Source organism: Pectinophora gossypiella, chromosome 17 (assembly GCF_024362695.1).
Source record: "Pectinophora gossypiella chromosome 17, ilPecGoss1.1, whole genome shotgun sequence".
Taxonomy (NCBI): domain Eukaryota; kingdom Metazoa; phylum Arthropoda; class Insecta; order Lepidoptera; family Gelechiidae; genus Pectinophora; species Pectinophora gossypiella.
Window position 1 is genome coordinate 11,911,610 of NC_065420.1, and position 18,101 is coordinate 11,929,710.

At 36.9% G+C, this 18,101-nt stretch overlaps 2 protein-coding genes and 1 long non-coding RNA gene across 15 annotated transcripts in view; 2 read left to right on the forward strand and 1 right to left on the reverse strand.

The window, feature by feature from the left end:
• The window catches only part of LOC126374241 (ejaculatory bulb-specific protein 3-like), a 48,756-nt gene extending 35,371 nt beyond the window's left edge, over positions 1 to 13,385 (forward strand). For 2 of the 3 annotated variants that reach the window (XM_050020754.1, XM_050020751.1), the window contains exons 2-3: positions 12,432 to 12,628; positions 12,864 to 13,385. In XM_050020754.1, the coding sequence (XP_049876711.1) occupies positions 12,433 to 12,628; positions 12,864 to 13,048 (381 nt within the window). In that variant the 5' untranslated portion in view covers position 12,432 and the 3' untranslated portion in view covers positions 13,049 to 13,385. Of the gene's footprint in view, positions 1 to 11,342; positions 11,471 to 12,431; positions 12,629 to 12,863 lie in introns of those variants that run through there. The other variant, XM_050020753.1, reaches the window with a different exon arrangement.
• Positions 1 to 18,101, reverse strand: part of LOC126374140 (transient receptor potential cation channel trpm) — a 323,537-nt gene that overhangs the window by 174,635 nt on the left and 130,801 nt on the right. The gene's annotated exons all lie outside the window — the stretch shown is intronic.
• LOC126374253 (uncharacterized) overlaps positions 1 to 18,101 on the forward strand; it is a 260,701-nt gene that overhangs the window by 27,840 nt on the left and 214,760 nt on the right. The window lies entirely within an intron of this gene.

Consider the following 18,101-nt stretch of genomic DNA (forward strand, 5'->3'; position numbering starts at 1 on the left):
AGGCAAAATTTGACATACAGGAAATAACTGATTATAATCTACACTACACTACACACTTTCTTTACTTTTTTGCTTACTTGCACCAATGAGTTATTAATTTATCTTAAGTGCAGTTTTCACTAACAGTCAGCTCGATCATTATAGATGGCGACATGACCCACAACATATCATGTTGGTTTAATAGAAAGCTCGGTGAGATGTGAGTGCTTAGTTCATCTTGCGATGGACGTAGGTACTTCTGACTACCCCATTTGGGATATAGTCGTGAGCTTATGTTACGTAAATATTATTTTCAAATTATTACAGGACATCCACATATTAAGACAGTAGTTAAACAAAAACTTTACAAAAAAAGGTTATTATAAAGTTAGTGATTATTTAGAAGATATGAATGTATGGGATTAACTGTCTGAGAACTGATATTAGGCAGCTAAATTACTCAATTGTATATCAATATTTTATGTTTATTTTTATTTTTTTTAAAGAACGTCTAGGGCCCTGTGCCGAGGTTTTTCTTGCAGCTTCTTTTCCCCGGCTATACAGGTTGTGAGAAGCTGCAGTAGTTTTAGGCGGATGAGACGTTCGTTATGTAAAAATTGTCGATTCAAAGTGTAACTATGTTACCTACTGAATAAAGATATTTTTGAATTTGAATTTGAATATTATAAATTCGAAAGTAACTCTTCTGTTACCTTTTCACACTTCAACCGAGCAACCAAGGACTGGAACTGTCTGGCGTGGTCTGTTTTTCCAACTCGTTATAATATAGGAGTCTTCAAGGCTAGAGTGAATAGGCATTTGCTAGGTAAGCGTGATCCACCCTAGACCACATCGTCACTCACCATCAGGTGAGATTATGGTCAAACGCGAGCCTATTTTATTTAACAAAACGAAAAAAAAACAATTCAAATTAAATTTGGCATGAAGATATTTTCAGACATAACATACAGATGCAAGATGAATGTTACTCCATGTATAGCACAGGCCTCCCCTCAATCAACCGGAGGGGGTATGGAGCATACTCCACCACGCTGCTCCAATGCGGGTTGGTGGACGTGTTTTTACGGCTAATCGCCGGGACCAACGGCTTAACGTGCCCTTCGAAGCACGGAATCATCTTACTTTTTCGGACAATCAGGTGATTCAAGCCTGAAAAGTCCTTACCAAACAAAGGACAGTCTCACAAAGTGATTTCATCAATGTCCCCATCGGGAATCGAACCCGGACCTCCAGATTGTGAGCCTAACACTCTAACCACTAGACCACGGAGGCTGTGTTACTCCATGTATAACATAAAAGAAATTCAATATTGAAGAACGTCATGGCGCAATGTGAAGCTACTTCACGCCTTCGCTTCACCGCCGGTGAAGATACAAACACATTAATACAACAAGGCAAAGCTTCCAAAGTAAGCATTTCACTTAATTAATCGACAGTCACTACACTAAAACGAAATTAGCAAGGAGTTTTAGTGTAGTTTTAGTGTTTGCTAGGAAAGGAAGGCGGGGATAGCAAATTTAATCAGTAGTTCTGTTTATAGGTACTCGACGTTTCAACTACAGGTTCTCGATTGATTTTCGAGAGAAACTTCACGAGTTAATTCCGCCCACTCCATTCCATCTACGGACAACTAGACGTCGGCAGGCATTTCATCACTAAACGTTTTCCCTCTTCCTTTTTGATGCAAACAGCAAAGGACTGGAACTGCCGTCGTCTGTTTTTCGAACTCGTTATAGTCTTCAAGGCTTAAGTATATAGGCATTTGTTAGGTAAGCGTGGATTGGTAGGGGACGTGACTACCATCGGGTGAGATTGTGCTCAAGCTTATATAATTTAAAAAAATTATAGTTCTACTATCGTCAATCGGAGATTGTGGTCAAACGCGAACCAATTTTATTAAAAAAAAAGAAAGAAAGAATACATTCGAGTTTTTTCATCCTAAGCATAGATTAAACAAAAATACTCAGTATAGTACGGTAACTCTCTAATCCCGGTGGGGACCGACACAAAAATCACTTTGTGATCCCTAAATTGGTTAGTTTAGGTTTTTTTACATATATTTACATATTTTAAAGATGAAAATGTTAACAAACACACACATGCACATATACATACCCAAACTCACACACGCATCAAATGCAACTTTGATACGAAGCCCAAAAAAAATATAAAAAAATACTAAAGTAGCCAGCCGCACATCATCCGCAAGTTATTTTCGTACAAATTACCAATCTGACCGCTCTACTCCATTTCCTATGACACAGTCTATTAACACAACTAATCCAATGTGAGTCCAATAGTAGCGGCATCAGAATCAATATGTGCTCGTAACTACATAATCCGCGTTAAGGCAATGTTTTGCTAACTCCAAGCAACAGCTGTTCAGAACAGGGAAACTCGCCGAGCGGAATCATTGTTATTTTGTTGTCGGTCTCTGAATTTGATTGCCACATCGACGATACGACCTCTGGACTCCTAATAACAAACGAACGGGTCCAGTCAATACAAATTTGACAAATAGGTCATATACAAGGTGTTAGTGACATCGTAACGAATACTCAGGAGGATGATTCAGACCATGATTCTGAGTTGATATCAAGTAGAATTTTCCGTCGCAAAAGTCATATTTTTTAGTTTGTTTTAATTACGGCTCATGTAACAACTACTTACTTACAACAGTAGTAACCGGGACCAACGGCTTAACGTGCTTTCCGAAGCACCGATCATCTTACTTTCGGACAATCAGGTGATCAGCCTGTAATGTCCGAACCAAACTAGGGATCACAAAGTGATTTTTGTGATTATGTTCCCACCGGAATTCGAACCCGGGACCTCCGGATCGTGAGCCCAACGCTCAACCAATGGACCACGGAGGTCATCTAGAGTGATCCGATCGGATCCGCAGAAAAAAGAATAATACTAAGTGTGCAGAAGTATTTTAATAAGGCTGTGGGCGTCTATTTGGTCATATCGTGTATGATTGCAACAACTTCGGCTTCGTTATTTCCAAGTTTCTCGTTTGGGTTTGGTGATGATTGTATTTTTAGCTTCCTTTGTTTCGTTGGCATCTGTGGTAGCGTTATGCATCGAGAATAAATAAATAAATAAGAAAATATAAGGTGAGAATGTTGTTGAGACAGTTTAGGAAACGGATGCTTCGGGTAAAATGAATTTTCTATCTTAGGAAGAGGGTTTGTGATCCCTAGTTTGGTTAGGACATTACATGCTGATCACCTGATTGTCCAAAAAGTATAAAGATGATCCGTGCTTCGGAAGGCACGTTAAGCCATTGGTCCCGGTTATTAATTACTGATGTAAGTTAGTAGTCGTTACATGAGTCATGTCAGGGGCCTATGGCGGCTCAGTAATAACCCGGACACCAGTGTTGATGGGGTTGGTTATCCACCTCACAATCCGCACTATAGAAGAAGAATAATAAAATATAAGGTGACAATGTTGTTGAGACAGTTTAGGAAACGGATGCTTTGGGTAAAATGAATTGTCTATCTTAGGAAGAGGGATTATGTCCTGTTTAGCATTATAGACTATTAGATGAGCGGTGATCCTGTCACTACGCGATTCATCTATCATTTAAGTTTTATCCATCTTAAAACTTTAGCTTTTTGGGTCAAATATAAAATGCCAATCTAGAAATAGAAACCAGTATAACATGATCTAAAATCAATCTTATTTTACTTCAAGACTTATTTTGTATTTTTATTTACAAATTAAGTAACGATGAGTACGATGTTTGACCGCTTTTATTCACAGGATGATGACGTCACAGGACAGTATTTCCATACAAACTCCAAAGAAACTTTCTTTTTGACGTTTCGAAAAAAGTATCTCACTGACTAGGTTGTCAAGTAGCCTTTTACTTGTCTGATTGTTAGTACAGTGCATTTATTTTCCCTGCACTCCCCATTTGTCCGGCCAAGTAGTTAATGTCTGCGACAAATCTACAATAAGTCACGTCACAAATAGCATTTATTTTCGTAATGTCCCGCGGTAATTATCGCATTTCCGGATAAACGAATACTAATTTCCATGTTCATCAATTACTAGATTTATCGTGTACCATAATTTGAATTACGAATTAAGTACTTTATTGTTGTTCTTTTTTCTTCTTCTACGTATTTATAAAGGTGCTGATAAACTTGAGCATTCACTTGTAATGAGCATTTGTGCGAATGTTACAATACGAGAACATTTTAGCGAGCATTCTATCGAGCGTTCTTGCTCATGAAAACGTTCGTAGCAATGTTTGGCTCTATGCTTGGCTCGGCTAGTTATTCAGTTCCACAAATGTTCGGCAAACGGCTATGCTCGATGTTCTATTACAAGTGAATGCTCAAGTCTATCAGCACCTTAATATGAATTAAAAACGAATGGTGATCGCAAAATGTCTTCATGTGACTTGTGTCTGTTTGAAATATAGTTCAATTTATAAAACTCTGAATAACCATGCAAAACCATTGGCATCCACGGGTTAACAAGGATTAACAAAACGAAATTGTAATGAATGAAAACTCATTGTAATTTTAAATAATGGGAACTCGTTAATAATACCCCATTTAAAACTTTCTGCGTGAAATTAACATATTCGTATGTTCGCTAATTAACGTATATAATTATATAGGGTTCATTATAAATAACGACTTAATCCGGTTTGGTTTAGATACCAACCCAGTGTTCTAAAAACCGAATGCATTTCATTCAGTGATTTGATGAATATTATAAAGTTAGTGATTATTTAGAAGATATGAATGCATGGGATTAACTGTTTGAGAACTGATATTAGGCAGCTAAATTACTTATTTGTATACCAATATTTTATGTTTATTTTTATTTTTTTAAAGAACGTCTAGGGCCCTGTGCCGAGGTTTTTCTTGCAGCTTCTTTTCCCCGGCTATACAGGTTGTGAGAAGCTGCAGTAGTTTTAGGCGGATGAGACGTTCGTTATGTAAAAATTGACGATTCAAAGTGTAACTATGTTACCAACTGAATAAAGATATTTTTGAATTTGAATTTTTGAATTTGAATTTGAATTCAAGAAATCTCGAAGCATTAGCTCGAACATGAATATGAGTAGTTTTCTTGGTTTCTCCTTTCCTCTTTTATTTTTCTCCCACGGATTTTTTTAAATATAGATAAAAATATGACAACTTCTAACTTCTTCTTCTCATCTTGTTATCTTCTGCTGGGATTCTTTAGCAGTCTCTGTAGCCTGCTCCCAGGATATGCCGAGACCCTTAAGTTCTCGTACCTCTTACAAGAAAAAATAATATTTATGATCTATAAATTTATCCGTGTGTAATTGATGTATCGTGTGTATGAAACGATTGATGAATGTGAAGGAAGCAAGAGAAGTGTGTCAGGATTCAGGATCGAAGTAAATGCTCACCTCGGTGGGAAATAGGCGTGAGTTTATGTATTATGTATGTATTTATAAATTCATCAAATGTCTATATATAGACACATACAGGGTGTTAGTGACTTCGTAACGAAAATTTTGAGGGAAATTCCACTTGATATCAACTCAGAATCATGGTCTGAACCATCCCGCTCGGTATTCGTTACGATATCACTAATAACCTGTATAATATTATGTAACTTTGGTTAACCTCATTGAGCGAACTCATCAGAAATGAATCAACAATCTTCAAAAATGGAAGGGTTATCACGGCTCAAAACGGAAATGAAATAATTATGTAGATTTCATATGAATGTGAACGTGTAAATATACATTTATAAAGTAATCGTACGGCCTTTGAGTTGAAAATTGTGCCTTTGGGAGTCATATCGTATAATTAAATTAAATGAATGACTGTAACGACCTCCGTGATCCAGTAGTTGAGCTATCTGCTCACGATCCGGAGGTCCCAGGTTCAAATCCTGGTGGGGAAAAATCACAAAAATCACTTTGTGATCCCTAGTTTGGTTAGAACATTACAGGCTGATCACCTGATTGTCCAAAAAGTAAGATGATCCGTGCTTCGGAAGGCACGTTAAGCCGTTGGTCCCGGTTATTACTTACTGTACGTAGTCGTTACTTGAGTCATGTCAGGGGACTATGGCGGCTCAGTAATAACCTTGACATCAGCGTTGATGGGGTTGGTAATTCACCTCACACGATAGAAGAAGATTGTCTGTTTTTATTTAATTTTCGTATGTGTGTTCATATATCGATTCCGGGGATTTTGAATAGTGATTTAATTAAGATTTGGCTCGAATGATACTTCTAGGTCGTACAAGTGGAGCACGCTTGTCATCCTGAACGAAGTGGACAGCGCCTTATTTTACTAGAAGACAACTAGCAGACAATCTTGATTCTAATTCCTAAGATAGATAAGATAAGTTGAAATGTCTGTCTGTGTTTTGTGTAATCTATTTCCCTTTATGTCTTGATAATCGGGGGGCACGGCAGTGCCCCCGCCAAGTCGAGCGCGCAGAAAACACTGCCCACACTCATTCTTTACTGGAATCACTTCGCCGTATTTTCAGGTCCCTATTTAAGAACCTCTGGATATAAAGTTTACAGTGTGTTAGTGACAACGCACCGAATACTGAGCTGGATGATTCAGCTCACGATTCTGAGTTAATATCAAGTGAAATTTTCCATCGCAAATTCATGTTTTTTGTGTTTTTTTAATTATTTTCAATTCTATACTTTTGCGATGGAAATTGCCCTTTCCTTTTCGGCGGATAAGAAAATGACAGGTATAACTTGAAGTAAACTTAAATTGTGTGTACCAAAATCAGCATCATTATTGACAATGCTGTAGGTACTATAAAAACTAAACAACTATAAATTACCATTTTCTCAGCAAATAAATTATCATTATCAAAGAACTTAGTGTACCTAATGAAACCTTACACTTTTTAAACTGGAGTGGCATATCAGAGTTCAGAAATCAGAATCATTTATTCAACTTAATTATCATGAATAAACTTGTTGAAGGTCAATGTAACATTGTTGAATATACCTCATATAAACCAAGTTACATTTGGCTTTTGTAATTCATTTAACAGCCTTACCTTAAAGGCGTGTTGCAGCCTGAAAACGTATCCCCCGAATGGCAGGTCATACCCAACTGCATAGGTACATACTCCCCACGGAGCTAGCTTGGCCAGAATAAATTGCGGTTGAACAACCTTTTAATAAATTATACCCTTAGCGCTACGGGAATACCACCGAAAATATTGCCAGCAGAAAAATCTTTTGGGTTTTCCCCCAGTTTATTATAGTGGAAAAACCTAATAAGGTTGGAACTGTGGTTTAAGTTTGGTCACGGCATTCGCAGCTCGGACATAACCAGCCCGGACATATCGCTTTCGAAGTATTACCAAATGCTTTTTTGAAGTAGCTTATTGCCGCTTTGGCTCTAAGATAAACATTCTTGTACCTACTTGAACAAAAAATCGTAATAACAAAATGATAAGGTACTGTCATAGAATAAAGAATTATCTACGTACTTATAGAACGGCAACTCTCCGCTCCCCACCAACGGTTGAACTAGGTTTAGGTTACCCCCCTCGGTCTTACTTTAGTCTTCAATTTTGTATGGGCGTCAGACGTCACACACAGAGATGCGCGTGTTGATAATGTCAAAGTGTAGTGTCTGTGTAAAACGAGGTTGTTTGTATGAAGTGTCCGGGTATGCCCTAAGCATAGATTAAATAAAAATACTCAGTACAGTACGGTAAATCTCCGCCCAGCACGCGAATGTGTAAACGAGGTGTTTTGTATGAAGTGTCTGATGTGTGGTTCTGTTTAAAAATAAAATTTATAAACATACCAGCATCAACAGTCAACCGTTTAATTACTTTCACAATTTCGGCCGCAGTAAAGTATTTAAAATGCACAGAATAATAAATTAATTCACCAAATTTTCCGGGCACTAATTGTTTTCATATAACATTATAATCACTGAACCGAACAAAATTTTACCATCACTGAAAATACACCATATAAAATATTTGCAGAGAGATTATAAATTGCTTTATACTTATTTAATTATTTCACACAAACACTTTTTTTTGAGCTTTAGGCTAACGAAAACAATTGCCTGTCGCATGATGAACTAAGTAATTAGCGTCATCTCTCACTGTGAGGTTGCAGGTTCGAATCCAGCACAGTCCTAAACCAATGATTGTCGAATTTGTTTTCAAATTCACGTTTGGATCATAAATGATTATCACGTGCTCAGCGGTGAAGGAAAACATCGCGAGGAAACTCACATTCCCGAGAAATTCATTTCAGAGGTATGTGTCTTAACCTGTATTGGGCTGGTATTCCCTTTGCGGGTTGGAAGGTCAGACAGGCAGTCAATTCTGTAAAAACCGGACCTGTCAAATCTTCAGGTTAGGTAAGTGTCGTGAACCATACATAATCATATAAGGTCACGAATTATCTGAATTCCGAATCACATTCCAAAACTGAAATGTGTCATAGTTATATGAATATCTATGGGGAAAAATACCCACAAATGGGCAACATGCCCATAGGTGTCTAAATATAGGGTAAAAAACCCACGATGTTAGAATATGGGATTAGAATGAATCATAGTTATATGAATAGCTATGGGCACGTTGTCCATTTGTGGGTATTTTGCCCGATAGGTATTCATATAACTCACATTTCAGTTTTGGAATGTGATTCAGAATTCAGATAATTCGTGACCTTACATGATTATGTATGGTTCACGACAGTAAGTGGACACTGTGAAAAACGGGATAATTGTAATGAATTATTTAGCTATTTTTGTGGTGTTACCGTGCAACATGGAAAAAATGTGTTTCTTTTTTTATTACTCGGTGGAATAATTCCATTCGCGTTAAGAGACTAAACGATTATCAATTTGTCCTTTCTGTTTGTAATCGTGTTTTCTATAACCATATTTAAGTTCAAGAGCGTGAGTAACCGTTTCTTATTGTAAAGAAATGTAGCGTGATTCATTTCCTAGAGATCCGTAAGGCTTCATGTACAATACCTGCGGGGGAGCGAGTGCGCATAAAAAAAAACCTTCAATCAATCAATGTGTTATGTATTCAACAATCTAGGCAAGATTGTTACCAACTTTACTATATTTGTTTGCATGTTTGGTAAAGAAAGAAAGAGAGAAAGAAAGAAAGAAAGAAAGAAAGAAAGAAAGAAAGAAAGAAAGAAAGAAAGAAAGAAAGAAAGAAAGAAAATAAAGATTTTTTTTTATTGCACAAAATCATAAACTCAAACAAAAAATAAGCACAATAGGTGGCCTTATTGCTAAACAGCAATTTCTGTCAGGCAACCACCAAACACAACAAAGCAGTAGATTGGAGCGCGGGATGGTGCAATAAAAAAGTGAACCTTCTTGTCATGCCTCTCGATTACTGGAAGTTGCTGATAAGCTCATGGGTTGTGTGCCTGTCCCTCGGAGTAAATCTTCGCCACCATCTCTCTAGCGTTATCCTGTTTTCACAGGGTCCGCTTACCTAACCTGAAGATTTGACAGGCCCAGTTATTTATAGAAGCGTCACAAGAAACAAACAAACAAGAAACAAGAAACATTTATTGAGAAGCTGTGTAGGTACATACATGCAGGTGTCAAACATTATAAAATTGTCTCAACAGCATGTCCATGTCGGACGTACAATATTACAAATAATGTCAGTATTGAGCATCAAGGAATTAAGTAAGTACCTAATAATTAGTCACATTATAAACATTTGTCAATTTTAAATATCATTGTTCAACTTCAACTTTATGGTTGTATGGCAAATATCATTGTTGTTGAAAATATTCATTCAAGTCATAAAATTCCATATCAACTAGCCAATTTTTTAGGCGTCTTCATGATAATTTATGATATTCATGATAAACATAGTCATTCGAGACAAGCCTGTGCTGGAGTCGAGCCTGCGACTTTAAAGTGAGAGACAAGCGTTCTACCAACTGGGCTACCACGGCTCTAATGTAAATAAATAAAACATTAACCATCACCCATTTGTCCGGCCAAGTAGCGACATCCGTCTCCAGTAAACCAATCCGCTCCCGCTTGTTTGCTGTAGTTCGGCAAAAAAGTAAGTTAAGGTGTTTCTTTAGAACAATAGTGATTTGTCATGCAATTATCAGACCTTCTTTTGAGGCTGCTGTTTAACAGCTGATATTGAATTGCACTTGGCTTCAATATCACGGTCGTTATTATGTACATACTATTTGATTGTACAGGGTGTTGTTGATATGCTTTAAGATGATTTACTCGTATATCTCAAAAGAAATACGTTAGCTAGACTGAATAGGCATTTGCTAGGTAATCGTGATCCACACTAGAACACAACGTCACTTACCATCAGGTGGAATTGTGATCAAACACGAACTAATATTATTAAAAAAATGAGAAACAATATTTTTTATAGGAATAATTTTAAACAACATCAAAGTACCTAAATATACTTATAATATCATCATCATCAGCCCATTAACGTCCCCACTGCTGGGGCACGGGCCTTCCCTATGGATGGATAGGGAGATCGGGCCTTAAACCATCACGCGGGCCCAGTGCGGATTGGTGGTTATTAACGACTGCTAATGCAGCCGGGACCAATGGCTTAACGTGCCTTCCGAAGCACGGAAGAGTTCGAGATGAAAACTTTTTTTTTGTGGCCACCCATCCTATGACCGGCCGTTGCGAAAGTTGCTTAACTTCAACAATCGCAGACCGAGCGCGTTTACCGCTGCGCCACTGATTAATTCATTAGTGTTGACAGAATGTGCAACAAAATAATGGTTGCAAATCTAAAGGGATAAGAATCATGCTTGTATCGAAGCAATGGATGAAAAACGAATGTTGTAAATATTTGTAAATAAATAAATTATTTTGAATAGATAGTGTATCAGACACTTATCAGAAAAAGGTAAAATATACTAAGATGAAACTACATACACTTAAACTCACACCTATTTACCCACCGGGGTAAGCAGAGTCTACGAAATTCCATTTGCTTCGATCCTGACATATTTTTCTTACTTCCTCCACATTCATCAATCGTTTTATACACGCACGCCGATTCAGATTACATCTTAATAAACCTTTTATAAGGACATCTCCAATTTGGTCAATGTACGTCCTTCTAGGTATTCCTCTGCCAGCCCTACCACCAAACTTCGCTTTATATACTTCTCTCGTTATCCTGTTATCCTTCATCCTCTCTACTGGTCTAAACCTACTAATAAAAGGCCAACGAAGATAAAACTACGATTTCCTCATTTAATTATTTACATCCTGTATAAATAAAGAAAAAGAGGAAAGAAGTATTTCCTTTCATTTTCCTTGTAATTTCTAAATTACTTACCAATGAACGCAAACGGTAAGGATATTCTTTCAATATAAAAGAGTCGGTTGTTGTAGTTATGTCATAGTTTCATCCTGTTCGCTTGATAAAGCAGTTCATATTGTGATCTTTTAAAATACATAAGTAATTTATCCAAGTAAGTTTAATTATAATTATATTTACATAAATACATTTGCTGTCACAGAAACCAGCATCACCAGCCCATTAACGTCCCCACTTCTGGGGCACGGGCCTTCCCTATGGATGGATAGGGAGATCGGGCGTTAAACCACCACGCGGGCCCAGTGTGGATTGGTGGTTATTAACGACTGCTAATGCAATCGGGACCAACGGCTTAACGTGCCTTCCGAAGCACGGAGGAGTTCGAGATGAAAACTTTTTTTTTCGTGGTCACTCATCCTATGACCGGCCTTTGCGAAAGTTGCTTAACTTCAACAATCGCAGACCGAGCGAGTTAACCGCTGCGCCACCGAGCTCCTCACAGAAACCAAACTCGATTAATTTACATTCAAGAGTCGAAAATTGATCCACATCTTTCATTTACATCATCAAATATTTTAAATCCTTTACCTCTGGAAATATCAAACGAACTTATTTGTCTCCTTTCTACCAGGCATTTGTCAACTTGAAATGAGGAAAATTGTACTTTATTAAAACGTGGCTTTATCATCTACAGAATAATTATTTCTCAAGAATCCGTCACTTCATTATTTAAAGTACACTGATCCGGGCTTAAACCGATCGCTATTACACTTAGAGGCACGTTTGAGATTCTATTTTAAGAATATTTGATGTTGAGAAACCTCTTCTTTTCTTGTCTTTGAATTTCATCGAGATTTTGCTAGCTCCAAGCCTATCCATATTAAACTCAACTGTTTTCCCTATCTTTTCATAATACCTAAGAAAGAAACATTCGTTTAAAATCTTAAGGCCGCATGTCCTTATAAAATCCAAAAGTTCGTTTTCTATAGCACATGCATACTGCATTACAATTCACTTCTATAGAAAACTTCACAACTATAATAGAAATGTTTTATTTTTTTCATCAAAACTGTTCAATGAAATGCGACGGATCTTTTATTAATTATTTCTTTCAGGATGAAATTCTTCCTCGTCACTCTTGCTTTCACCGTGAGCTGTGTGATGGCTGAATACGTAGGCCAGGAGAAATACACTGACAAATATGACTCCCTGGACCTGGATGAGATGATGTCCAACAAGAGACTCATGCAGGCTTACTGCAGATGCATCCTGGATCAAGGCAAGTGCACCGCTGAAGGCCGAGAGCTTAAATGTAAGTAACCAAGAATAAAAATACCAGAAATTGTATTTGGTAGAGTTCGGGAAATATTTTTATCAATTTTTCATTTTGATCCCAACGTTATATTATATAATTCATAAGTGTTGTTTTGAATTAAATTAAATGTCTTTTTCTTTTGCTATTTGTCTAATTTCTGGGTTTTGAACCCATATCAATAAATAACTAAAAATATATTTTTAAAATTCACAATTATGATTTTCCTTCCCAGCCCATATCTCCGAAGCTCTCCAGAATGGATGCGCAAAGTGCACCGACCGCCAGCGTTACGGCATGCGTCGCGTCATCAGCTACGTCATGAAGAACGAAAACGACATGTGGCAGCAAATGGTCCAAAAATATGACCCCAGGAGGATTTATACCACCAAGTACGAGAAGGAACTGAAGAAGCTGTAAATATTTGCATCGAGTTAATTTAACGATCCACTGGCACAAAGAAAGGCGTTTGACACGGTGACTCGCGAAGTTTTGTTTGGTGATCTTCTTTTTTAGATAAAGATACTTCTTTATAATACAAGAGACGACATTTTCAGGCTTTAATTTTAAATTTCTTCTATATGAGTTACTATAATTGGTTTAAACATGATTTATAATCATCTATTTTATTAATGCTACCACAGGGATCTATTCTAGGACCCATTTTTAAAACTCATCAATATAATTTTTGTTATCATTTCTTCGTGTCAATTTTCTGAGTTACAGTGGATATTAATACAAATTGTATGAAATGACATTAAAAGCGGGTTTTAATATTAGTATTTATAACTGGCTTGTATAAGGTTCTTTTTGACAATGAACAGAATATTTAGAATATTTAATGAACCTATATAGGATCTTGGTCAGTATTTTTTGATTTGTTGAAACTAGATTTCAGCTGTACATAGTAGTGGAATTCTGTTAATTGATGCTTGTAAAATATAATTAATATCATCTAGTTCGGCCTATATGAGTCCGATGTTGTTTTTGTTTGTTGTGAATTATTTATTCTAGATTATGGAAAATATTTAATAAAGAGCATTCCAAAAATCCGTGTGTTGTCTTCATTAAGTACTTAAAATTACTTTTACTCCCGTTACTACTATTGGAGTATGTAGAGTCACTTCACCGACACTATAACCTAGACACACAAATAACCTCGTTTTACACAGACAGTACACATTGACATTAGCGACACGTGCAACTGTGTGTGTGACGTCTGAGGGCTGTCAATTACAATACCGAATTTAACCATCATTACTTACTTAGGTAGGTAGTACTACTTACGAAATATGCTTTTATAATAATGAGTTAATTTGTATTTATTTACCACATAATACACAAACTGGAAATTACAAGAAATATGGACAATAAAGGTTAACAATATAAATAAATAGGCTTTAAACATCACTTAAAAATCACTGAACTAATTAATTGCATTCACATAAGCCTTGGTTCAATTTTACTGCAAATTATTAGCACGTTTTGATGAACAATAACCATGAAAAATAAATATCGATTTATTGTGAGATCAAAAATTCGAATCAGGCGAAAGAACGTCGACGTCCAATTTCGAAATTCGAACATTCGAACATATACTAAACTGATAAAAAAATTAATTCCGCTTGCTGCCTTCACGATTCACGACTAAACTGTGTTCAAGGGGGGAGGGGGAAGGGTAGGGGGGGACCTATCTCAGGCGTTGGTAGTATTATTCCTTATTCTATGGTATTGCGGCGGACACTAGCTAAGCTTTCCGTGATATCCGCCGTGAAGTAACAGCAGTGTGAAAGAAGTCTTATGTATGATACTTAATTGTAATGAACAAAATAACGATAGGTGACAAACAGTCCATCATTATAGACTTATGGAAGATAATAAACGTTTTCATTACTTATTTTAAGCATAAATAAACAAAGCATAATTCGACACGCCACTACTTAATCAGTAGGTTTATCATGTAAATCAACCGTGTTAAATTTCCAGTCAAGTAGTTAATGCCATTTGCTGCAATTCTACCCTTAACACACTACTATAAAGTCACATCAAAAAATCATCATCCCCCCCAGCATTATTCCGTTTTTCACAGGGTCCGTTTACCTAACCTAAAGATTTTACAGGTCCGGTTTTTTACAGAAGCGACTGCCTGTCTGAACTTCCTACCCGCGAAAGGAAAACCAGCCCAATACAGGTTATAGTTCCCATACCTCTGAAAATTAATTTCTCGGAAATGTGGCTTCCTCACGATGTTTTTCTTCACCGCTGAGCACGTGATTATCATTTATGATCCAAATATGAATTCGAAAACAAATTCGACAATCATTGGTTTAGGCCTGTGCTGGATTTGAAGCTGCGACCTCAAAGTGAGAGGCAAGCGTTCTACCAACTGGGTTACCACAAAATAATCGTGTTATAAGAAAGTTCCAGAAAATACATTTCAAACGCTCAGAAAGATACATTCAGTTTTCTCTACAGGAAAACGAATAATTTCACAACAGGAATCATTAGGGAATTCACACGCGTAGGAAGCAAAACCAGATCTAAGGATAAAAAGATAAAGTTAGAACACTTAAGATGTCAAAATACATACTTAAAGACACCATATTGCTATATAACTATACTTCGTTACGTCAGAGACACCCTAGGGAATCCGCTAGAATCTTCAACTTCCCACGCCCAATGACGATTTCTTTACCCACGATGACAAATCAAATTGTTTGTTAAGTATACAGGTTGTGAGAAGCTGCAGTAGTTTTAGGCGGATGAGACGTTCGTTATGTAAAAAATTACGATTCAAACTGTAACTATGTTACCTACCGAATAAAGATATTTTTTGAATATGTTTTCGACTTCCAAATCATGAACGTAAAGGCAATATTTAAGTAGGCATATGAAGTTCCCTAGGATAAACTTAAATGATCTTTCAATTGTTTTTAAATGTGTACGTTTTTTTTTATATTTATTCGTCCACTTTCCACTAACTGTTGGAATTGGAAGGTCAGACAGGCAGTCGCTTTTGTAAAAAACTGGACGAGTCAAATCGCGGAGCCTGTGAAAATGGGATAACTCTCCCTAGCGTTAATGACTGATGCTGAAAATAACATAAGCTCACGACTATATATCTTACTAGCTTTTGCCCGCGACTTCGTCCGCGTGGCGTGTTATAAAAGAGAGATTTTTGTGTGTGTGGGAGTGCATATCAAATTTTAAGCATCTAACTTATGCAGTTTAGATTTTTTCATAATTTTTTTTCCCGCTAACTCCCATTTTTCAAAATACAGCCATAACTAAACTTTATATTTACTAAGGTATACATGCATGCTAGATTGAAAACATCTATCTTACGCGGTTTCGATTTTTCCATACAAATGTTTTTTCCCGCTAACTCCCGTTTCCGTGGGAATTTTACAATATCCAGTTGCAACTAAGCTTTAAGTTAACTAAGGTACCTACATGCCAAATTTCAAGCGTCTAACTTAAGCGGTTTAGATTTTTCATACAAAAGGATTTTCCCGCTAATTCCCGTTCCCGTGCGAATTCCGGGAATTCCTTTCTTAGTGCACCTCTACGGTACCTAAGCTACGTCCCTTCCAAATTTCAAGTGCCTACGTTTAGCCGGTCAGGTTGTGCGTTGATATGTCAGTCAGTCAGTTTCTCCTTTTATATATTTAGATATCCCAATGGGGTAGTAAGGGAGATTAACTACTCTCTAACACCTTGCGAAATGACGTACATTCAAAAATGATAAATTGATCTTCAACAAGTTTATCTAATGACGTTGAATAAATAATTCTGATTCTTATTCGCTAATCAATAAAAAATAAAAATGAAATTGATTTTCAATCATCTTGGACTGGCTTCTTTCTTACAGATTAGCATTTTATAATTTATCTTCGACCCAGTCATCTAGCCTATTATCCTACGACTAAATAATGGAGAGATAGATGTCTCTACTTCAGAGAACAGGTTTTTTGGAGCAATTACTTGTTATTAATGATCTCTATCTAGAACGGCTGGTGCAATACATAATTACTCTTGAATTGAATTCAAATCAAAATCGTTTATATGGGGTGATGTTATTCTATCATTTTTAGCACTAATTCCATCTAATGCTGATAATAGTTGAGCATTACGTTCACAATCCGGAGGTTCCAGGTTCAAACCCCGGTGGGGGCATATCACAAAATCCAGTTTGTGATTCCTAGCTGGTTAAGACATTGCAGGCCGATTACTCGATTGTCAGGAAGTAAGAAGAGCGGTGTTTCGGTTATATTCATAAAAATCGTCTCAAGATGGTTATGACAAACAGCATGGTGAGGTGACAGGTCGATAATCTACCTCATAACCCACACAATAGAAGAACCTACCACCCAAAGGGTTAGTCGATCATAAGAAAGGATATCAATTGCACAACCTGTATTTGCTTTTAATTTAATCCGAATCTAAATAATTTCTTTGCGTGTTACAATCGCAGTTTTGATCCAAACTGAATTATCGCTACTTGATGAGCATTGTGGTTTAGTATAAATAGTCTTATTGTCATAATACTGACACAGTTCATCTCAATCACTTGAGATACTTGTTTCGTTTGTTCTCTTGGGAAAGTAATCCAATTTGCCAAGTAAGTTTTTCTATTTTATATACCGCTAATACCATTTGATTTCAAGGACTGGAACTGTCTGAGAGCCTTCAAGGCTAGACAGAATAGGCATTTGCTAGGTAAGCACATCGTCACTTACCATCAAGTGATATTGTCGTCGAACGCGAGCCTATATTGTTAAAAAATCACACTTCGAAAATTGACATTGCTACATATACAAATGCGTACTTATTTTAGGGCCAATATCTCAATATAGATAGCGTCTCTCTCTCTCTCTCTCTCTCTCTCTCTCTCTCTCTCTCTCTCTCATTATTTAAAAGCTGCGCTCTTGTCGGTGGAGTAATCGCCATTCCTCTCTTCTTCCCGCCAAATCCTTCACCTCCTGATACGACACGACCTGCACCTTCTCTTTTATTTGTTACATGTACTTTCTTAAAATAAATATAGCATCATGTACCATAATGTCTGTATCCCCGAAGAGGTAGGCAGAGATGTACAGTATATACACTCACTCCTCGTCAGCTACGTATGTTTAAGCCCTATGTGATAGGGGGCAAGGCTATTGCCATTAACCGAGCACATATCCTGAAAACCACGTGACATCTGCGACCCTGCGGTGAATTTAAACTCAAATAAATTGACCAGAATAATTTTGAAATCACCCTCACAAATATGTTTGCTAATAATCCGACAGAATAAAGTTGACAGCACACGTTAATCGGTTGCATATTCGTTAATCGGTTGGTTAACACAGTTGCATATCAGCGAGATGCCCCCTTTTATCCGCCCGGGTTATTCATTAATTTTCAAATTAACAATTGTCAATCATCCGTCCCTTTCCTTTTCGGCGGATAAGAAAATGATGGGTATTAC